The 24209-nt window shown below is 44.9% G+C and overlaps 1 protein-coding gene across 2 annotated transcripts in view; it reads right to left on the bottom strand.

The window, feature by feature from the left end:
* The window catches only part of LOC102576035 (exocyst complex component 1), a 70168-nt gene extending 46966 nt beyond the window's left edge, over positions 1-23202 (bottom strand). For both annotated transcript variants that reach the window (XM_014609953.3, XM_059732621.1), the window contains exons 1-4: positions 23073-23202; positions 21783-21910; positions 10220-10379; positions 5227-5420 (exon numbers count right to left, since the gene is read on the bottom strand). In XM_014609953.3, coding sequence (XP_014465439.1) covers positions 5227-5420; positions 10220-10379; positions 21783-21910; positions 23073-23196 — 606 coding nt within the window. In that variant the 5' untranslated portion in view covers positions 23197-23202. The remainder of the gene's footprint in view (positions 1-5226; positions 5421-10219; positions 10380-21782; positions 21911-23072) is intronic.
* Between the last annotated feature and the right edge of the window lie 1007 nt (positions 23203-24209).

The following is a 24209-nucleotide window of genomic DNA, read 5'->3' as shown; positions in this document are numbered from 1 at the left end:
CCAGGAAACAAGCTGGCATAGTTTCCTATTGCTACTCAGATGCCTTTGAGTCTTGGATTTCCAGCCTCACTGAAGTAACTCCAGGCCATGCTCCACAAGGTTTCAACTGAATTTTTGCTTTTCATTAAATGCTACTACATTATAGCCATAAAACTCCAGCAAACCTGTCACTGCTGTGCTTTCTGATTTTATTAGGGATTTTCAGACCCATGCGACTTTGCCTTTAGCAAAGTGGCACCAATCAAACTGGCACGGGAACTGCTAGCAGGGACAGCTCTCTGGAGAATTATTGCTCAGGTAATGATAATAACTTTAGTGCTTGAGACATTTCAGAAATGCCTGTGGATTTAAGAACACATGGGGAATCTGAGCATGAACTAAGGTATCAGTGTAAGATTGAGAGCTCCAGGCTTTCCAAATAGAGCGGCCATCAGTTTGCTCACACTGAAGCTTTATCACCATTTTGCTAATATTGGTAAACTGCTTTAATAACCCTTAATAAAAAGGTGCTAAAGAAGAAGTATTCTTGTTGTTGTAAATATACATGTATAAGCATACCATAGTTTTTCAGAATAATTTTAACAATACTTGATATGATTGATTAATAAATATAAACTTTGCCTCATTTACTAAGCAGTGTGAATAACATCATAGGTATTCATTAGAATCATAGAATCATAGAAAAGTAGATCATCTCAGGAAAAGCTTTGTCTAGCCAGGTCTTGAAAACCTCCAAGGATGAAAGGTTATAAAAACCACAACCTCTCTGAGTAACCAGTTCCAGTGTTTTACTACCCTCCTAGTGAGAAACGTTTTCCTAATATCTAGCCTAAACTGCCCTTGCTGCAACTTGAGACTGCTGCTCCTTGTTCTGTCATCTGCCACCACTGAGAACATAATCTTTCAAACCTCCCTTCAGGTAGTTGAAGGCTGCTATTAAATCCCCTCTCAGTCTTCTCTTCTCCAAACTAAATAACTCCCATTCCCTCATCTTCTCATAAGTCATGTTCCTCAGACCCTGAACCATTTTTGTTGCTCTCTGCTGGACTTTCTCCAATTTATCCACATCCTTTCTGTAGTGGGAGCCCCAAAACTGAACACAGTATTACAGATGTGGCCTCGCCAGTGCTGAATAGTGGGAAATAATCACTTCCCTGAACCTTCTGGCAACACCCCTACCAAAGCAGCCCAGTATGCTGTTAGCCTTCTTTGCAACCAGGGCACACTGTTGGCTTATATTCAGCTCACTGTAAGCCCCAGGTCCTTTTCTGCAGAGCTGCTGCCCAGCCAGTCAGCCCCCAGCCTGTACTGGGGCATGGGATTATTCTGTCCTAAGTGCAGGGCTTTGCACTTGTCCTTATTGAACCTCATGAGATTTCTTTTGGCCCGATACTCCAATTGTCTAGGTCACTCTGAATCCTAGCCCTACCCTCCAGCATATCTACTACTATCCCTAGTTTGGTGTCATCTGCAAACTTGCTGAGGGTGCACTCTGTGCCATCTTCCAGGTTGTTGATGAGGCCATTGAACTAAACCACCCCCAGGACCAACTCCTGGGACACTCCACTTGATACTGGCTGCCAACTAGACATCAAACCATTGATTACTATCCTCTGAGCCTGATGCTCCAGCCAGTTTTCTATCCACCTTACAGTCCATTCATCCAGCCCATATTTCCTTAGCTTGCCTGTGAGACTGTTGTGGGAGACTGTATCAAAAGCCTTGCTTAAATCAAGGTACATCACATCCACCGGTCTTCCCCGTATCCACAGAGCCAGTCATCTCATCATCGAAGGCAATCAGGTAGTTCAGGCATGACTTGCCCTGGGTGAATCCATGCTGACTGCTCCTAATCACTTTCTCCAAGTGCTTAGAAATGGATTCCTTGAGGATGTGATCCATGATTTTTCCAGGGACTGAGGTGAAGCTGACTGGTATGTAGTTCCCTGGATCCTCCTTTTTCCCTTTCTTAAATATGGACACTGCAGTTGCCTTTCTCCAATCATCTGGGACCTCTCTTCATAGCCATGAGTTTTCAGAGATTATGGCCAGTGGCTCTGCAATCTCATCACCTAACTCCCTCAGCACCCTTGGGTGCATTCCATCTGGCCCCATGGACTCGTACACGTTCAGCTTTTCTAAATAGTCCCTAACTGGTTCTTTCACCACTGGAGGCTGCTCACTCCACAAATTGTGCTGCTCGGTGTGCTAGTCTGGGAGCTGACCTTGCCTGTGAAGACTGAGGCGAAAAAGGCATTGAGTACTTCAGCCTTTTCTGCCTCCTCTCTCACAAGGTTGCCTCTCCCATTCAGTAAGGGACAACGTTTTTCCTGATCCTCCTCTTGCTATCAACATACTTGTAGAAATCCTTCTTCTTACCCTTCACATCCCTTAACAGCTGCAACTTCAATTGCACTTTGGTCTTCCTGACATCCAGGGGTGACGTGTGGTGGGTGCACGTGCACTCCCTGAATGTGGCGGTGCACGCCCTACAAAAAGGTGTCACCGACACTCAGCGGCACCTGTAGGCAGTTGCCACTCACCACCCCACCTCTGCCACCGCCAGCGGCACAATGCCAGCGGTGTCTGCTCCCGCTGTTTCCACCACCACCATGCTCTGGCCACCGCCGTGCCCCCCCCACAGCTGCCAGGGGCACGAGTCGCTCATCCTGACGTCCTCCTTGCATGCCTAAGCAATGCTTTTATACTCTTCCCTAGTTATTTGTCTAAGTTTCCACTTTTTATAAGCTTCCTTTTTGTGATTTAGTTTACTAAAGGGGTCCCTCCTAAGTCAAGGTGGTCTTCTGCCATACTTGCTAGTCTTCCTGCACACTGGGATGGTTTGTTCCTGCACTCTCAGTAAGGCTTCTTTAAAGTACATCCAGTGTTTCTGGACTCCTCTGCCCCTCAGACTGGATTCCCAGGGGATCCTCCCCATGAGTTCCCTGAGTAAGTCAAAGTCTGCTTTTATGAAGTCCAGGATCCTTACTCTGCTGCTCTCCATCCTTCCTTTCCTCAGGATCTTGACCTCAATCATCTTGTGGTCACTGTTGCCTAAGTTGCCATCCACTATACTACATACCCCACCAATTCATGCCTGTTTGTGAGCAGCAAATCAAGAGCATGGCCCCTAGTTGGCTGCTCCAGCACTTGCACCACGAAGTTGTCCCTCACACTCTCCAAAACCTTCCTGGATTGCCTGTGCCCTGTTGCATTATCTTCCCAGCAGATGTCAGGTTGATTGAAGTCCACCATGAGAACCAGGGCTTGTGATTGGGAAACTTCCTTACAATAATGCCTTCTGTAGCACCTTTCATGATAAAGAACTCAACAGAGATGTTTTGCTAATCCCTGCAAAGTCTTTTATAGATGGAAAAAGTGAGTTACAGAGTAGTTATGTGTCTTGCCCAAGAACAAGCAAGAAGTCAGTTGCAGTCAGAAACAACCCTCAGGATTTTTGCTTGCCAGAGCTGACAACTAATAGCCTCCGAAGTAGAGAGCAACATAGAAACCCTAGCTGGGGACAGAGGCAGGTATAAAGGAACAAAGCATGACAGAGTTAGGATTTTGTGGATTCTGGTAAATTGTAGGTTATTTCCTCTCTCTTTTCTCACTTCAGTTATTTAACTATAAAATCCAATGTACCAGAAATATTAGTGTAACATAAATGCTCAAAACAGTCATCTGAACACTTTCCTTCTAACATTCCCATTAATAGGATGTCTTCCAGAGAAACATGATAAAATATGGGAATATAAATACATGCAATAAAACTGATTAGTCTACCAGTAATGTATGCCCTTTCTTTCCGTTCATTTCTTCTGTTGCTGTTGCTTCTGCCCTTTCTTTCTCCTCTCATTCTCTAACCCCTTTTCTCTACCCTTTTCTTTCTTTGCTGCTTTTCTCTAATAAGGGACCATCCTCTCCCCTATTCTCCTCTTCACAAGCTCCTGTCAGATCAGTCTCTGATACATCAATCACTCCATTGCTGTCTCATCCCACTGCTTCACTATTCAATTCCATCTTCTGTATTGGCTCATCCCCACCAACGCCCCACTCTATGCCTCATGTTTACATTGTTTACCTCAGGGTAACTAATGACTGTAACCAGCCTGAGGTTAAAATACAAGGGGGACAAGACACTTTCATCTGACTACAGGGTAAACTAAGCAAGATCAACACCAGACCTGGCTGACTTTGATCTCCCCTAGTTCCATTTATTGTAGAACCAGAGAGATTTGTCCTTACTATGGGTTGTCCTCAGCACGTTCCTCACCCCAAGGCAACAAATCACCTTTTTAGTAGTAAAAATAAAGTCTTAAAGCCTCCAAAACATATTTTATCTCCTTCATCTAAGTCAAGGGAAACCATGTCTCTTTTGCTTTACTACTCGGAGTCAGTTTTCCATTGTTTCTCCTCTCATCCTCTCTACCTGCTGAGCTTCCCTTTTCAAGTCCCTCACCTGGTTCCTGCTGCTACTGTGTGGACTCCTGTGCTCCCAGCATTTTCTTTTCAGCCATCAGTCTGCTAAGGGCTGCCAATGTCCTTGAGAGTATGTACATGTTCAGAAAAAGACCCCTAATCTTCTGCTCTCCTTGTGCCAATAGCCTGCAGCTGAGCTAGTTCCTGTACTTTGCTCTCCTCCCTTGGAACAATGGGAGCACAACAGAGAGACACCCCAGGTGCAGGCTACCAGCTGGCAGTACTGCAGCAATCCTAGCTCCTCCTCCATCTCTTCCAAATAGGCCCAAGAAATCAAGGACCTAGTCAGGAGCTTTATGGGGCTGCCTCACTGGTCATTTATCTAGGATTGGGAAACACCCAGTCATGAAAAATGAGGTTGAAGATAGTGACAGAAGCCACTGAATGCTGATACCTGTCATGTGACAGGAGGTAATGGTACTTGTAATCCTAAATAGCCACATCCCACAAAAATTACTTCTACACCTTAGTTCAAATGCTTTGATTCAATTAATTTTGCATATTGGCTTCTATTCTACCCAGGAGAGTGCACAAAACACAAGCAAACTCTCCCTATGCCTGAATAAGTGTGTTTGTGCCTGAAAGCTTGTAAAGAACATTTTTTTCCAACTATTTAGTTAGTCTAACAAAAGATATCACATTTACCCAGGGAACCTTTTGTGTCTTGATTCAGTTAAAGAGTCAGTACTGTCCACAGAGATACCCTGCTGATTTCCACATGTTCTCAATCATCTTGCTGCTCACCTCATCCAGCACTTGAAGATCACTGCTGAGCTGCTCTGCAAATGCTGCAGCATTGTTCACAATTGGCTCATACTCTTCCATCAGTTTTAGCATGTCAGCTGTTTCCTTTGGCGTCATCTCTTGGTACACACAGTGCTCTTCCTGGATCTCTGCTTCTGCACTTGCCTTTGCATTCTCTTGGGGACCTTGTTTTCCTGCATGCACAGGGGAGATATATGAAGAACTGTTTTTATTATTTCTTTGTATTAGCCTTTCCCTTCTGGGAAGTCATGCCAAATCTAGTTTGGGTCACAAGGGCAGTGAATATAATGGTCTCAGTTTAGTGCCTATTTTATGTTTAACTCCAGCACAAGAAAATCATGGAAGGTCTCATAGCTGCCAAGCACTGAGGAAATGAAGTTTAAGCCTGGGATAGTGATGCAGTGCTGCAGATCAAAACAGAAGCACATGTGCACAGGAAGTCTAAACTGAATGAAGGGTGCACCCTTGCCTGCTGCCACCTCTGGGAAAGGGTCTACATGTTGCTGTATGGAGACGTTGCTACAGCACCATGCTTTAGTACTTCCTTTTAGAAGTACTAAAGCACAGTGCAGGTGGTTACTGCACTGTGTGTGGAATGGACAGTTAGATTTTGCCACTATGTCGTTGTAGCATGCTGTATGTTGCTGTAGCATGTCGTATGGCGATGTAGCACATCTCTGTGTCTCGATAGGGTGACATGTAGATAAGCCCAATGTGGAGCTATCTGCAGGGCATTTGTGGGAATCTCAGAGATCAGCACCCCCTAATACAGTCAAATATGATGACAGACATGTCCAACATAAACCCCCCACCTCACCAATATATCTTGACAGGCAGAGAGACTGGAAACATTCTCCCAATATGTAGCTGGTCTTTTTCTGAGCTGATACATACCAACCCATACATTACAGACAGAGCCATTAGAAGCAAGATAAACTACCCATTTTTCATCCAAGCCCAGTGCTGTCTCTATGTGGCAAGAGTCAAGGAAATATATCAGCCTGCTCTATAAATTCTTCCTTAAGCCTGAAGTCCCTGGATGAGTGATTCCTATTCTTTTTTGCCTCTCTCTCTCTCTCTTGCATTTCAGATTGGTCACTCAGGCTTGTGCCTCCTGTCCTCTACTCTTTACCCTACTCAGAAATCTGTTCCCTTGTGTGAAAAACAAAGCTGTCACTTAGAGTAATGTGGCAGGCTTGTCGCTTTTGCCTAGCAAGCCAGACTTGGAGAAGGACACTTTGGATTGGTGGAACATTTCCACCAATCAGGTAACAGCTGGGAGGGGCTTGCCCTGCCCCTGCTCTGAGTGGGGGGGGGGCAAAGAGCCCCTGGACCTGATTGAGGACTGTGCTTTGCAGGTCCAGTAGACTTCAGGGCGAGGCCTCCAGTGTAAATAAAAGCCCAGCATGCTGGACATGCTGGGCAGATGCAGCAAGGGATGGCAAGGAGAGAGCAGCTCCAGAGAAGACCGTCATTGGGATCCCACCTGAGCCTCAACAGTGTATGGATAGGCAGATGAGAGTCGGCCTTGGGATCAGCTCAAGACTGCTCAGGCCCCACACGGTGCGCAGGTCAGTGCACAGAGAGTTGACCTCGAGAGCAGCTTGAGGCTGCTCAGGTTATCCCCAGCTCTAGGCCAGATAGCTGGAGCCCTGCAGTGTGACTCAGCGTTAAATTAAAAGAGCCCTGGTGCCCAGAGCAGGGCCCAGGAAGGGGAAAGACCCCCTGCATGAGGCTGGGGAACTAGAACCAGTAAGGGCTCAGCTCCCATAGGAACTCTGTGGGTGCACAGTGTGGGGCACAGGGCCATCAGCAGAAGCCCTGGCGGGAGGCCTCAGAGTGGGGCACCAGGTCATCAAGAGGAACCAGAGGCACCGCAGAGAGAGGCCCTTGCAGGACTGGCCACTGGGGGACGAGCCTTGTCTGCTTCAGAGTGGGAGCAAGAATTGCTGGGGAAGCAGGTCCCACAGGGGAGGTGGCCTTGGGAGGGAGGGTCTGCAGCCTTCACCCTCCTCCACTGTGGGGGAGGAGGGGGGTGTGTTCCCATCCCAGGGCCCTAAAGGGGAGCGGCTCCAGGGAACACCCCGTGGGGTGCTGAGTGCACCTTATATTTTGTGATTGATGTTTGCTTCATATTGTTGATGTTAATATAGTTATGGGTATTCCTTAAGGGGGGTTATATTGGTTTACTTGTTTTCTTTACCTTTATATGTTTACTGCCTATTATCTGAACTTACTTGTATTGTTGCCTGTGTATGTTTATTGCATTGCTACCTCAACTTACCTGGGTTTATCGGAGTTGATGCTTATATGTGTTTACTGCGTTGATGCGTTGACTTACCTGTTCTAGGGTGTTAATGATCATCTGTGCAGGGGGGTTAATTATTGCCTGTGCTGTGGATCACCTGTACTGAGTTCCCAATTACCTGGTCTATATTTTGCAGTCCCTCAAAGTGGTGTGATGTATTGATGGCAGATTATTGTATATGGTGTTGTGTACCAATTGTATTGTAAATATTTAATGTCTCTTATTCGTATTTATTTTTGTATAGCAATACATTTGTATATAGTTAAGTGCTTTGTCCCAGCCTGACTCTATAGAGAAAAGAGGGAACTGCTCCCTGGTGGCAGGCCCTTCTCATAGCACTCTTGCCTGACCATCCCATCCCATCCCTTCCACCTGGGGACAGAGCACACCCCCGGGTATATCCCGGGTACAGGAAAATGAGCTTTGACATAATTTGAACTTTCCACCAAACTAACAACAAGATGCAAAGGCAACAAATATGATTTGAGGGCTGCAACCAGCTCATTTTATATTTGGCAGATGATTGCAGTCAAACCCTAACAACAACAGCCTCCTTATCCCTCCCCTAAATTACCTCCATTCTGGCAATTTTTACATGGAGTGTAAAGGTCAAGCAGGCAAAATATATCCAGTATTAATTAGCTGTGTGATTCTAGCTAACTGTTTTTTTCCTCTGGCTCTAGCTAACCAAACCCTCTCATTAATCAAATGTTGGCCATATTTGTTGTTGTCTCCCCTGTGACTTAATCATGATTTTTGTGGAACTTGGGCTTCTCCATGAAGTCCCAGCTCTTGGAAGAAAGTGATTAGGAGAAAATCCCAGCTGCCATTAAAAGTATAAAGTAAGATTCTAGCCTTCATGGTAGCAAAACAAAACAAAAAAAAGTCTGAAAATGTGACCCTAGTGTAATGTGAAGGTTCAGCAGGCAGAAGATGAATAAAACAACCCCCCATTATTTTTAAGAGCTCATGATTTTAAATCTGATCTCCTGTTTCTTTGAAGGAAGATTCATGATTTTTTTTTTTTTAATGCTTGTGGTTGACAGCACTAGCCAGCCATTGCTTATAAATCCCATTTTCCCTAGACCTCTTCAGTAAAGCAGAGTTTCCTGGAGTGTATAGGTACAAGAACAGAGCAGAGGCTTGTGCACAGGAGGAAGAAACACTAATGGTGATGTTAATCTGTGATGCCCTCCCTCTCCTGATTGGAGTGGGCAGCCCTTGTATTTCACCAGCTGTCCTCTGCTCCCTGGCCACAGCCCTTTTTACCTCTCAGTTTGGTGACTGCAAGATTGCTTTCAAAGGAATTGCTGAGCAAAGCAGTTAGCCTAAGAGGGAGAGGAGGAAGCTTTACATATTGCTCCAAGGCTTCTCAAAGCTCTATAAGTAAGCAGGGATAAAATGTCAAGGGAAGATACAGTAATGTAAAAGTGATGTTGTAGCCACGATAATACAGAAATTATGCAAGAGGTAAGGATTTCTTAGGATGATATTTTTGTATTGGAACAAGTATGTAGGTGGGATAAAGTCAGACAAGCTTTTGAATACAAGACAATTCTTCCTCAGGACTCTAATCACATAGTGAAAAAAGTAAAAATTGACCATAGCTGTCCTTGGCAATCCCCAAGGTGGAAGCCATGGAGACAAACCAATCCCGCCACTTATATAATGCTGCTGGGCCACTCCCACTGAGTGGGGTGAACTGATCAGGAAGGCAGAGCAGAAAAACAGAAGAATAGAAACAGTTTAGACACAGCTCTGAATCAGTTTGAGGACACACCCCAAGGGAACTGAAGGTAAAAACAGATGTGGATTTCTCTCAGGAAAAAGCCTGAGGATCCTGGGATCCTACAAGCCCATTGTCCTATTTTAAGTACTATGAAGTATCTGAGAGAACAGTTTTCCTTTGGACAATCGAGGCTGATATGAATTAATTACCATTCAGGCTGAGAGTGTTAAAGATTGAATCTTGCTTGTTTTGAAGCAAATCAAAGCCTAGGACAATCAAACTAAGGATAAACCCAAAGTCTGTTTTTGACCCTGAGAAAGTGAGAAGAGGTGGGTTTGTAGTAAATTGGGTATGTCAAAGAAGGTTATAAAGCAAAATGGTGCTGGGGTAAGAGATGGGAGATGTGAATGCAGAGATATGTCTGCGGCAGGAAGTGCTGCTGTGAAAGGTCAGAAGGAAGAGGATTAATCACCCTTTAGAAATATTACTTTACCATAACTAAAGATAAAATGGGCCTCTACCTTCCCTCTTGCTGGTATACAGAGATCTCTATACAGATTTGTTACATAGTCTGTTTCTATTGCTTGAATCTGATTTTTTCTCTTTGTTTTTAATGAATCTTGGTTTCCCTTAGATGATCTGCACTTCAGACTACACTGAGGTGAAGTCACAGTGTATGCCCTTGAAGGGAGGCAGTTCTTGACAAATAGGAAGAAAATCATTCTTATACCAAGGTATTTTCTTGAGGTAGCCCCTTAAGTGTCCCAGGTACTAACTTCTGTTGAGGAAGGTGGAGCAAAAAAGCCAGTGGACCTTAATGTGATGGGAATAAAGGATTTAAGAGTAGAGGGATCAAAGTGTGTGTGTGTGTGTGTGTGTGTGTATATATATAAATAAAAGGCATTCTGAGTGTTCATGACAAAAGTCATAATTACCTTCCATTGTACAGGAGGGGACATTGACAAATGAGATAGTGCCGGAGAGGTATCGGTGGTTCAGCTTCCACAAGCATCTGATAAAGGCATTCTTCTCCTCACAGCTGCCAGCTGTCCACTTGTAAACCTTATCAAACTGCAGCTCAAAATCCAGAGTTTCCTAAACACCAATAACAAGAGCTACATTTGATTAGCGCTGTGACCAGAAGATAGTTACCACACAATGTACACTTAACATACAGGAGAGTAATATATTTTAATAAATGCAGTGGGTGTTTTAAAAGAGAAAACACCCTCTGTGTCTAACACAGCAGGACCCCATATCCTACAGATCACTAGGCTAAGGGGTAATGGGACAAACCCTTTTTCCAAGTTGCACCTCTGAGATTAGCATTTTTAATATCACCAGGAGGTCATGTTGCAAATCAACATTCTGGCAGGGGGTTAATCTGAAATCTGAACTGAGTTCACTGATACAGAACATAACTTGATCGTAGCAATTAAGCACTGGCCCAGTCATACCACCTTGGGTGGTGATATTGTTAGATCTCAGACTAAACTGCACTGGGCCCAGAAAGCAAGTAAAAGGGAGACATTGAAGGAAAACCCAGCTGCTACCAGCATTGTTGGTGACTCAAACACCTGGTAGGGGGTGTTGTGCTAGTGGTGTGCTCACTATTAAAATGTGTCAGCTTGTGATCACGATGAACCAGATTTTCATTCTCTCCTCTCCCACTTCTCACCTGCTTGTTGCCTCTTATTAGTTATGCCATATCTAACATGAGATTGACTTCAAGGGAGTTGCCCAATTGGTCAGAAAGAAGTTGGGCAGGAGTCTTCTTGTTAAGCTTTCATGTTCTAAATCAACCGTTGGTTGGCAGTTGCTGATGGTGTTTTCCCCTGAGTTTCTCCCTTGCTGGGAGAGACTCTCTTTTTTGGATTTAACCTACCATCAAAGGATACAGCGTAAGATATGACCTGGAATTCAAAGCACCAAGTGACATGGGCATGGGTAACATATATGGAGAGAGGCTGTGTGTGCAGAAAGGGGAGTATTTTAGAGTGGCAGTTTGGAAACCTCTTCACTGAGGCTGCTTCATAGGGACTGGCCCTGTTGGCTGCTTACAGGGTCAGGGAGGACTTTGTTCCCTGATGCATAGTGTGCCGCATTCTCAGTTTTTATATAAAAAAAAATCCGGGAATTTTTGGGGGTTTATCTTCGAAACATAAAAACCAGGATGAAATCAGGATAAAAGGGAAAAAAAAATCAGTTAAATTGCAGAAAAATTGGCAGGGAGGGAGGGAGGAAGGCTGGGACTAGAGAAGGGGCAGGGGGAGGGGTATGGTACAGCCGGTCGGCTGCTTCTGGGGCTGCAGCAGGAAGCAAAGAGGGGGGAGCAGTCAGTGGGTGCAGGGTGGGGAGGTGCAGCTTTTGTTGCTATGCACCCCCAGCAGGGCTGTGGGCTTGGGGGCTTGTACCAGGCTCTTCCCCAGGGGCACATGCCCCTGGATCAGCAGCAGGAAGCACATCGCACCATGCCCTGCTTTTCTTCCCTACCTGTGTTTGTGCCCCTCCCCCTGCTGCAGCAGCCTGCTGCCGGTCTGCCTTGGTATTTGAGGGGAGTGGTGCACAGCCAGATGGGAGGGGGACCTGACCCTGGCAACGGCACCTCCTGCCCCACCTGGGATTGGAGCCCGGAGTCCTGCACCCGCTTGGTGTAGTGCCCACCACAGAGAATGGGCCCAGGCTCTCCCGCCTGCCCCCCACCCCAGTGGGGCTTGCAGCTCCCAGCACTCAGGGAAGGGCTGAAGCCGATGTTGCTGGGGTGCAGCTCGGACCCACCTGCACCGGGAGGAATTCCTGTGGCCTGCCGCACCCCACCTGGAGTCAGAGCTGGGCGCCCCGCATCCCCAGGCAGCAGCTCTAGTCACCCTCTCCTGGCCCCCACATGGCCAGCTCCATCCCTCCAGCCCCCTGCTCCATATGCGGCCATTGCCACGTCTCCCCCCGCCCCTATCTGGCTGGAAACCTGTGCTTCAGGTAACTAGCACAGTGGCACTTTTAGCTTACCAGCACCACCCATTTTTCAGTACAAATCCCTGTTAACTAGCACAAGTGGGGAATGCCAGTTAACAGGGATATAAACTGAAAATTGTGTGTAAATCAGTAAATACTGACTTAAAAAAATTAGGGAACTTATCAGTGAAAATTGATAAAAACTGAGAATGCAGAACACTACTGATACACAACTGGCCAAATAAATTCTAGGTTGTTTTCCCCTGAATCATCAGTGATTGGGGTCCTGTCTCCAGCTGGGGCCAATCAGAGTGGACTGATGCTCTAAGGACCTTGCTTTGCTGATGCATGGCTGATGTGCCGTGTTTTCAATCAAAATCAAACGATTACTTGATTTTGGGCCAGGAAAGAATTTTCCCCCAGGTGTCAGATTATCATGGACCAGGAGGCTTTTTGGGCCCTCTTCTACAACACAGAATAGGAATAATTAGCTACAGCCTGCTGGGAACCACTTACTTAATAAATTCCCTGTCATGGCAGGACCCTTGCACCTTGTTGCCTCCTGGTTGTTCCTGTTTTCTGCTTGTGGCACAGAACAGTTTAGTTTCCTGAGAATTATAATGCTTCCATCTAACCCAGGTTATTGGGCTCACTGCAAGGTCAACAGGGTAAAATGTAATGGCCTGTCAGACAGGAGGTCAGACTAAATGATTTAGTCCTCTCTTCTGGTCTTAAATTTTAAGAAATGAGGAAACCCCACCATTCACTCTAGCTCCCAGGCTAACATTGCCTATGTTACTTTGTATCACTTCCAAAAGCCTTTCCCTGAATCTTAAATTGACCTGCCAATACTGCTACAGGGGACAGTACTGGCTGCCTCTGGGGAAGGCATGATAGAATAAGGGGACAGAGCAATAGCAAAGGAAGGTCTGCAGAGACAGGGGTCCTGAGTTAGGAATATTCCACTGAGACTAGCTCCTTCCTCCAACAGCTTATTAGCTCAGCAGCACTGCATGATCCCATCTTCTAGAGAGTTCGCAGGCTGCACTTATTATTATTGATACTACTACTACTAGGCTCAGGCTCTATGACGATTTATTCAGTCCTGTGACACTTTGCAGCGTGCTTTCTAAACACCTTAAAGTGATATATCACACCCCCGCACTACTTTACAGGCTGGATAGCAGTGTCTGGAACAGCTTTTAACACCACCGTCTGAGGGGGATTTACAACTGGCATGGTTTATAGCATGCCTTATACCTTATAAGGAGTGATTAAAGCAGGAGGCTATTCAGTAATCGCCTCAAATATTAATACAGTTTTTGTCAAGAGAGGCATAACTTAAAAGCACTGCCAAATGTGCAATATCAGGGCTTTGGCAGCACCTCGTGGAACATGAGTCCAGCATATGTGAGCAGGCCCCAAGTCATTGGCGTTCATCGCACAGAGCACAAGTTGTGCACAGGTTTCATAATCACGTCTGGTTTTTAGCATTCATTTGCCAGTTAGGGTCTCATCTTTCACACTGCCATGCAAGGAGGTTTTCCCAGAGATGTGCTAATTAAAAATGTCTCCTCTGCTAATAGGCAGACAAGGTTCCTTGGGTGAATTTGATATCTTTTATTAGACAAACCCAAATGGTTGGAGAATAGTTATTAAGCAAGCTTTCGGGTTCAAAAACCCTTCGTCAGGCTAAGGACGCTGCAGCAGTTGCTGCGTGCTCTTCCTGGATGGAATGAAAAGTAAAGAAGCCAGGGGCTGGGCTGGGCTGGGCAGTCAGTCGCCAGGCAGATTGTAATGTATCAAAAATCCAATGTCTGTGTTTAGTCCCTGATCTCTAGTATCCAGCAGCTTGCTGAAATGGAGCTCATAGGCTCGTCTCTGGGACGTGTTGTGTAAGTTTCCCTTGAGGATCAGGACTGAGAGATTGGAGAGAGAGTGGCCCTCCTGTGAGAAATGTGCCCCCACCGGTAATTGGGTGTTTCTGTCTTTGATGGATTTCCGTGTGCGTTCATTCTGGTGCGCAGTTGTTGTCTGGTCTCTCCTACATATCTTCCATCAGGGCATTTGGTGCATTGGATGAGGTATATCACATTCCTGGAGGTGCAGCTGTAAGATCCTGGGATGTTGATGGCTCTGTTGTGGGGTGTAGTAATAGTGGAGGTGGTGGAGATGTGGGGGCAGGTTTTGCATTTCTTGTCATGGCACTGTCTGGATCCTTTTGGTGTGTTCTGGGGCTGAGGAAGTTTGCTTCTTGTGATGAGGTTGGTGAGGTTCGGTACTTGTCTGAAGGCTAGGATGGGTGGCTCTGGGAAGATTTTTTTAAGCATAGGGTCTTTTTCTAATATGGGTTGCAATTTTTTGAGGATTTTCTGTATAGGTTCAAGGGAGGGGCGATAGGTCATAACCAGCGGTGTGCGATTTGTGGGTGTTTTTCTTCTGTACTGCAGCAGTTCTTCACGTGGTATCCAGGTGGCTCTTTCAAACGTGCAATCTACCTCTCTGGAGGAGTGTCCTTGCTGGGTGAAAGCCTTTTTAAGATTGGTGAGGTGGCGATCCCGGGTGTTCTCTTCAGTACAGATGCGGTGGTATCTGAGGGCTTGGCTGTATATCACGGCTTTTTTGGTGTGTTTCGGGTGATTGCTGGTTTTGTGCAGATATGTGTGTTGGTCTGTGGGTTTCTTGTATACTGTGGTCTGTATTTTACCCTTCTGGATACTGATCATTGTATCTAAAAAGGGGATGTTGGTGCTGGAGTATTCTAAAGAAAGTCGGATGAAGGGATGGTGACTGTTGAATTTCTGGTGGAACTCAATTAGAGATTCCTGGTTCTCACTCCAAATGATGAAGATGTCATCGATATATCGTAAGTACAGCAAGGGTTTGATGGTACAGTTCTTGAGGAAGTCTTCTTCCAGGTGGCTCATAAAAAGGTTGGCATACTGTGGGGCCATTTTAGTGCCCATAGCTGTTCCCATCGTCTGGAGGAAGTGTTGATTGTTAAAAGTGAAATTGTTGTGTGTGAGGGTGAAGTGTATAAGCTCAGTGATATCTTTGGGTCTGTATTCTGGGTTGTAATCTTGTTCCTGTAGATATGTAAGGCAGGCATGAATGCCATTCTGGTGTGGGATGTTGGTATATAGGCTGGTAACGTCCATGGTGGCTAGGAGTGTGTTGCTGGGAAGGTGGTCTATGTTTTTAAGTTTCCGTAGCAAGTCTGTGGTGTCTTGGACAAAACTTGCTCTGTGGGTGACAAGCGGTTTTAGAATGGATTCAACAAAACCTGATATTTCTTCAGTTAGGGTCCCATGGTTGGATATGATAGGTCTGCCAGAGTTCCCTTGTTTGTGGATTTTAGGGAGCATGTAAAAAGTCCCTGGGTTAGGTAGTGGGGAGATCAAGGTCTGTAGTTTTTCTTGTAATCTCGGTGGAAATGATTTGATGGTATTGTTGAGTTTTTTGGTGAAAAGGGGAGTAGGATCTTCTTGTAGTTCTTTGTAGTAGGTGGTGTTAGAGAGCTGTCTCTTGGCTTCCTTTATGTAATCCTCACGGATTAGGATGACTATGGCTCCTCCTTTATCTGCTGGTTTTATTACTATTTGGTGGTTAGATCTTAGAGATTCTATGGCCTTTTTCTCTGGTAGAAAGAGGTTGTTGTGGTGGCGCGTGTTGCTGATTATTTCATTGTTCATTCTTTCCCTGAAGTAATTAATGTAGCGGTCAAGATTAGGGTTTCGTCCACTGCGAGGTGTCCAATCTGATGTTTTTTTGGGTTTTTTGGCATTGATCTTTTCTTGAATGTTGTCAGAGGATGAGTTGTCGTTGGGAGTGGGTTCAGTGTGGTCATGGAAATATTCTTTGAGGCGCAGGCGTCGGAAGAATTCTTCTAGTTCTCCACATTGAAGTATTTTATTCGGGTATTTTTCTGGACAGAAATTTAGGCCTTTAGAAAGGACAGATTTTTCAGTTTTGGTAAGTGTGTGTGTGGAGAGATTGATAATATTTGTGGGTTGGTTGCTGCTTGCAGTTTCATCAAGTCTGAGGTTGGAAGGTCGTAAGGTGTTGGTGTTGTTCCTCTGATGGTTGTTTTGTGGCTGGGGAGCTTGTTCTTGGAGTAATTTGTCCCATTTCTTCTTTTTATGTAGGATGAATGCTGTAGAAAGTTTTTCGTAGTCTCTTTGTATCAACTGTATATTGTCAGGGAACATGCATGGATTTCTATCTTTTAAGTTGTTGTAGTGTATGACGATTTCCTTCCTGAGTTGGTCTCTTTTGGAGTAGAGTAGGTGAAGTAGATGATTTCTAATTTTCTCTGAAGTTCTTCTGCATAGCTGTGCAGCATATTTGGAGTTGTGTGTAGTAGTCAGGGGATTGTAGATGTTTAGTCCTCAGGGAATGAAGTTGTGTTTCTTGCAAAGGCTTAGAAAATATATGTCGCTGTTGAGTCTGGCTTCTTTCTTTTTCATGTTGTACAGTTTCCATTTCAGACACCCACAAATCGCACACCGCTGGTTATGACCTATCACCCCTCCCTTGAACCTATACGGAAAATCCTCAAAAAATTGCAACCCATATTAGAAAAAGACCCTATGCTTAAAAAAATCTTCCCAGAGCCACCCATCCTAGCCTTAAGACAAGCACCGAACCTCGCCAACCTCATCACCAGAAGCAAACTTCCTCAGCCCCAGAACACACCAAAAGGATCCAGACCGTGCCATGACAAGAAATGCAAAACCTGCCCCCACATCTCCACCACCTCCACTATTACTACACCCCACAACAGAGCCATCAACATCCCAGGATCTTACAGCTGCACCTCCAGGAATGTGATATACCTCATCCAATGCACCAAATGCCCTGATGGAAGATATGTAGGAGAGACCAGACAACAACTGCGCACCAGAATGAACGCACACGGAAATCCATCAAAGACAGAAACACCCAATTACCGGTGGGGGCACATTTCTCACAGGAGGGCCACTCTCTCTCCAATCTCTCAGTCCTGATCCTCAAGGGAAACTTACACAACACGTCCCAGAGACGAGCCTATGAGCTCCATTTCAGCAAGCTGCTGGATACTAGAGATCAGGGACTAAACACAGACATTGGATTTTTGATACATTACAATCTGCCTGGCGACTGACTGCCCAGCCCAGCCCAGCCCCTGGCTTCTTTACTTTTCATTCCATCCAGGAAGAGCACGCAGCAACTGCTGCAGCGTCCTTAGCCTGACGAAGGGTTTTTGAACCCGAAAGCTTGCTTAATAACTATTCTCCAACCATTTGGGTTTGTCTAATAAAAGATATCAAATTCACCCAAGGAACCTTGTCTGCCTATATCCTTAGACCAACACGGCTACAACCTAATCCCCTGCTAATAGTGGTTTTACATGAGCCATTTGTTTTCAGGGGTCTCCACTGATTCAGGGACAGGCAGAGGATAGGGGGACTGTATGGGTTCATTCTGAGGAGGGAAGGATTGGGTTTTGCACTATTTTTGTGGGTTGATTTACAAAATGGGATTGTGGGACCATTACTGGGGACATGCACATTGTAACTCTTCTTGAGAGGAGGATGGACTTCCATCCCAGGGGCCTGCAATTCTATGGTCTCTTCCCTGGGGGCATGAAGAAGATGAATTTGTGCTAGTTTTGTCCTGGAGGGTGGTCTCTTTTGCTGACCAGATGGCAAGACCACGGCTGTTTATAGTTAAGGGTATAATACATAGCACACACAGGCAGGTTGTCTACTCATCCTAATTACACAGGCCTGCCCTGCTTCTTGCCAATCAGACTTACAGGAAAATTAAAAAGTTTTGAATGGATTTTGGGAGCTGTACCATGATAATGCAGATGTCTTCATATGTTGGCCTGATGGATACTGCAACCATTAGGCTGCAAGTTCATTTTTAACAAGGAAACATCATGATGGAGACACATCGCAATAGCTGATTCAGCTTCCCAGTGAGATTATTATGTCCTGCATAATAAATCCAAATTATAGGCAGTGTGAGCACTCTGGGAAGTATTTCTGGTGCTCAGCTAACTGTTTTCCCTCTTCTGTGAATGGCTGCTGCTGTTGAAGCTACATGGTTTACATTTCCTGTTTTAATCATTTAACATTATTTTCCTCAAATGTCTATGTTGACACTTGAAGGTAACTGCTAAGTCTTTGTTTTCTATGAACCCTCCGTTTATATCTCCAAGCAAAGTGCCAACAGAGGCAACCATTTTGGCTAGGGGCAGACATTACACATAGCCCGGTCTAAATGATCAGAAACTGGATTAAACCTGTAACGGAACAGATGTTCAGTGCACATAAACCAGTTTGAAAATGGCTGAAACTGGTTTGAGATAAGTCTGATACTACGTTCAACCAGGTTTAACTGATTTGGCTCCAGACGCTTTATGCAATGTCTGTCCCAGACCCCTTGCTGGTTTAAGTTAAATCAGAGTTATCAGCATCCCAGCATACTCTCTGGGCTGGTTGGGGCTCTTTGCTACACTGCAGGGCTGGCCCCTCCCTTCTGCTCCCTGGCTGGACAGCTTGTGCCTGCAAGCTTGGCACAGACTTACAGGCACAGCAGGGTCTGCTGGCTTTCCTGTGCCCTCCTCTCACCACTCGCTGCTTAAACAGAGATCCCTTCTCCTCCTGTCTGCCACAGCAGGGACTGTAGCCAGCATGTGATATGCTAGCTAATGCCAAGAGGTGTCTGTGTGTGTCTCTCTCTCCAATTTCACTGGGAGAGGAAGACAGAACAGTGACCACTTAGGGCTTTTAGAGCTAATCAACAGGTCAGCTAGTAAGCTGTTTAAGAAGTCTGAAGTAATGTGGAGAGAGGCTATTGTTTTGCTAATTGGGTGATGAAGACTGTTATCAGCCCTTCAGCTGGCTTGCTCACCTGTCAGTTTGCTGCAGACAGTACGACGAAGCAGGGAGGGAGACTGAAAAGCTCTGTATCATCAACAGGTGCCTGCACTGCACACTCCCCCTTGCCTCAGAGTGCTAGGCCGGGGTTGGGGGCTGGCAACACTCCCGCCCCTTGAGCAGGCAGCTGGGAAAAGCCTGGGACCATGCAAGCAGACATCCCTAATGAGAGAGTCCTGCCAGGGCCTGGCTATGCCCTCCTCAGCTCAGCTGTCTGCAGAAGGGAAGGGAGGGCTGCTCCAGCACCCCTGGCTTCTACCCTGAGCCCCTGCAGGCATGTACTTGAATATCATTAGTTTAGAGAGAATGTCTGTCCAGTTTCAAACCAGTTCAGCCTAGTCAGGTTAGACTAACCTACAAAGATTGAATCAATTCAGGCTCAGGCTTTTTGAATGTCTGTCCCTAGCCTTTGTGTCCAGCTCATGCAGGCTGTCTCAAAGTACACATACCACACTGGGAACTTTTTCATGGAGCTTTTGTATTTTGTTATCTGCACTGCTAAGGCAACGTTAGAAGGAACTGTCTATGCAGGGGATAACTGGAATATCATGCAGGAAAAACCAGATGACCTTGAGGACTGGAATACCAGAAACAGGATGGAATTCCATAGTACAAAGTGCAAGATCATGCACTTGGGAACTAATAGCAAGTATTTTGATTATGAAATGGGAGATTCTCAGACATTTCCAGCTGACAAGTGAGCATGTTAGTCAGCCACAAGATGACTATGATCTACCAATGTGATATAGCAGTGATAAAGGTAAATACCATCCTAGAATGTGGCAAACAAGGTAGAAACATGGAAATATGAACGCCTTGTATAGGGCTTCAGTGTGTAGGGCTTACCTGGAACACTGTGAACAGTTCTATGCAAACATCTTCAGCCTGAGCTACTTGGGTGATCAGGAAAAGTAGAACTTATCTTACAAAGGGAGAGCAATAGAGTAGGGCTTGTGTAGCTTGGGAAACTAAAGGATGAAAGGATATGACTGCTGTCTATAAATCAGAAGGTTTCTAGTCATTAGAGCAATCAGGTTCTGAAAACAGCCTCCCGATAGGAGTAGTGGGGGCAAAAACCCTAGCAGCTTTTAAGATAGACCCTGATCAGTTTATGAAAGGGATTATATGATATGGCTGTCTGTTACACCAGGGAGCCAGACCCAAGAGATCCCTTCTAGTCCTATGTTCTTAAGACCAGATCTGGCTTGGACATGCTCTCATTGGCTTCAATCAGAGCTGAATCAGACCAGTCTTCTAAAATAAAGATCAGGCTATCTCTTCTTAGGGCATAACAAAAATGAAATACCAGTTTAGTTTCCACTCCTGTATCGTGAACCCATGAAAATTTGCAAGCACTATTTTCTAAGCAGGTGCTAGAAAGCAGGCTTTCTTTCTCAGGCTTTCTGCAGCCTATACACAGGAATATTCTGCTTGTCCTAGAGACAGAGTGGAAAATTATTCTGTTGCTCTCCTTTAATTTATTTCAATGTTTGTACAAACCCAGGCTTATTGCCAAAGCCTCTGGCACATTCACATTAATAAAAAACTAATTATAAGAAATTTAACAACATGCTGCCAACAACTGGCAGCATAAAGGACATGCTACTTCCCAAGCTCTCATTCCCAACTGCAATAATGTCATTGTACAAGTACAAACTCACCACATCCACTCTCCAGTAACCTTGCTTTTGGAAATAACTTTGTACTTAAGCCTTAATTACCTATGCAAATAGATGTAAATAACCTACTTCAACATGGACAAGCAGATGGACCCTACAGTGTGTTCTGCAAATGCTGGTGATCTAACAAGGAACCGCTTTGCAGAGCTGAGAAAAAAGTCTACCATTCCAAGGTATGTATGAGAATTCCAATAAAGAGCATTAAGAATATAGGAGGATACAAGCCACAGAAACCAAGTGAACTCTCCTGTAGTTAATAGGAGTCTTTTGTTTTTTAATTTACAGGGTTGCTGTGACATGTTGTATGACAAAGAACAGTCCTTCATTGATTTCTCAGCCTGCTCTGAGATCCAACAAGCCTGCCATTACTACACACACCCCATTTCCTCTTTGTGAAGGTGCATTCCCACCCCCAAACCTCCCTATAACACACATACAACCCTGTCTCCATCCAAAACATGTCTGAGATAAGTCATCCAAAGCATTCTGGCAGAACTGGTGACCCATTAAGACAGATCAATATTAATTTTCTAATTTTTTTAGGGGCCCCGCAGGCCAGATACAATGGCCTCGCGGGCCAGATCCAGCCCATGGACCATATTTTGCCCTGCATAAAGGGCACATCTCTTTGACCAACTAAATCAGAAGGCAGAGATGCCTTTTTTTTTTTTTTTAACTTTTGAAGGTTGCTCTCACCAGATTATATTGAAATCAAAGCTGTTCTATCTTTTTCGGTCCTGGATTTAAAATAGTTTAAAATGTTGATTCATTCCCTGTCCTCCCTTCCTTTCACCTACTGCTACCATGCTTTCATTTTGCTCAAAACTAAGACCAGGACTATATCTCTTTGGCCTCACAATCAGCCCATTCATTTCTCTTTCCATTTACTCACACACTGTGTCATGCCCTATACCATGATAAGAAGCAAGAGTTAACAATACCTGATTGACTGTCTTTCCATCTACCAGCTTCAGATACTTTAAGAGCCACCTGTTGGTTATCTTGTACTGTTCACCCCGATCTGCCTTCACCTTCACAAGGAACAGCTGGATTGGCCTATAATTAGCAACTAAGGATAGGGATACAAAACACCAATGTTACTGCTTGGCTAATACATGCATTCCAGGTGTGAGGAGATAGAATTTTACTTTACATATAACTGATGTGTGATGGAACAAGATGTTATAAACATTGCACTGACATACAAAACTGGTCTCTTGCAGCCTTATCCAAAGTCTCTTTCAGTATCTGGAAGGAGTCCCACTGACCTCTGTGTTTCCGAACAGATTCTTGTTCTCTTGCCTAAGGTAGATGCCACTGCAACAGTAAGGCTAAACCCAATGGGATTTATCATAGGTAAATGCCACATTGAAGGAATTTGTATAGCTGGTATCAGGATATTCAGAATTAAGAAATGGATGGAGTTGTACCTTCTTATTCCTGTTTTCACATATGCACCACCTTAAGATAAGCCTCAAACTTGGATTCTCTTTGCTTTAGGCAAGAGTGGCCACATCTACATGAGATGTTGACTATGTAGATGTTACTACATACACAAGTACTAAATGATGGCACAGTAACTGGAGCTACTGCACAGTAGCCTCGCCAAATGGCTTTTTGGTGACACTGACTGCGCAGTAGTAGAACGAGCTACTGCTCAGTCACATTGTGTCACACTCCATGCCAAGTGATGCTACTCTACAGTAGTAACAAGATACTGCACACTAGTAATGAGCTTCTATGCAGTCAGCATCTCATGTAGATGTGGCCAGTATTAACTAAAAGAAGTTATCTTGTAAAAGGGACCCTTCCCAATAAGTTAGCCAAAAGGAGCTACATCTCTTTTCAGACATTTCAGATCTGGGACAAATGCTTTTCAGACATTTCAGATCTGGGACAAACACCTCTTTTCAGACGTGACTTAAATGGTAAGGTGATGGGACACTGTGGAATGCATAGATCATATGAGATATAATATTTTCAAAAGTGCTTAAGTGGAAAATCAGGAAGTTTTAGGAAAAATTCCTTTGTACTTTTGAAATTCTTTCCTAGAACAATAGAGAGACAGCACTTGAGTTCTACAACATCATATGTGATGTTACAAGGTGTTTGTTCCAGATCCTTAACAACAGATAAAACAAGACAGTAATGGGAATAACAACAAGAATAATAATCTAGGGTCTTGCAGCATAATCTCCATCAGTTTACAGTGAGAGAAGAAAGTTGCTCACCAACTACACAAAGAACAGAGCCCTTCCTTTTCTTTCCGGTTTTCCAGATGTGGACAATTTCCAAGAGTCTCTCATTCAGGGGGGTGAATACATCCTTCTCCAGCAAGAGCCAAGGGGAAGTCATGGTGAACTGTGCAAGAGGCAACAAGCAACAGTTATGTACACTGAAGCTCATCAGTCATCAGAACCTGTGTGAAAACCCTTGTGTCTCCATCCTTTGGGAAAAGGAATTACTGAGATGTGTGTGTGGTCCATTGATACAGACACTTGGATTCCAATGGTCTGAGACTGCATCACTATGCACTTTGTGCACAGAAGGCAGAAATGGGTTTTTTATATGGTATGGCCATACAAACAATTTACTTTGTGGTACACAGGTTGTGCCTTAATTGAGCACTGGTTGTCCTGTGGCAGTTACCTATATGTATGCTCTTACCTTAGGGTAAGTGGAAGATAATCTGTAGCAGTTCAGCCATCAACGAGGGGGGTAAGCAGCTGTGATTGAGCTGCCATTGCCCATGTGGTAAGACCATGCAGATGGGCAATGAAGGTATGTCTACATCACTTCCCTAGCTTTCCAAGGGGCGCTGCCCTTGAACATGCATGGAGGATCTGCTTCAACTTTCAAGCCCCAGAATTAGAAATGAGGCAGTTAATGCAGTCTAGGGCTATCTGCCACCACAGCTCTCATGATCTCTGGTATGCATCACAGATATGGCTAGGGGGCACCCATAGGACAGCCTTAGCATCCCATTTTTGCGTATGGTGTATGACACAGTACATGCTCATAAGATTCTTTCCCTTGGACCCCCATGTGCGACTGCTCAGGACATGAAATAGAAACATAATTACTGCAAAATAGCTGACAATAAGCTCAAGGCTCCCTTTTACCCGGATATAAATTGTTGGTAAGGCACACCCAAAGGTTCCCAGATTTCATGGGCAAGGGGACCATTTTGATCTTCTAGCTTGAAACCCTGCATAACACAGGTCAGAATGTTTTGTGTTTCCCCCTCCCCCCCACCAATAGTTCCTGCTTCAAACCCATAATTCCTGGTTGAACTAGACCAGTGATTCTCAGCTCGGGTGCTGTGGCACCCTGGGATGTCTTGAGATCCTTTTAAGGATGCTGCACAA

Source organism: Alligator mississippiensis, chromosome 8 (genome assembly GCF_030867095.1).
Source record: "Alligator mississippiensis isolate rAllMis1 chromosome 8, rAllMis1, whole genome shotgun sequence".
NCBI classification, from domain to species: Eukaryota; Metazoa; Chordata; order Crocodylia; family Alligatoridae; genus Alligator; species Alligator mississippiensis.
Note: the sequence above shows the minus strand (reverse complement) of the source record. Positions and strands in the feature narration are given on the sequence as shown.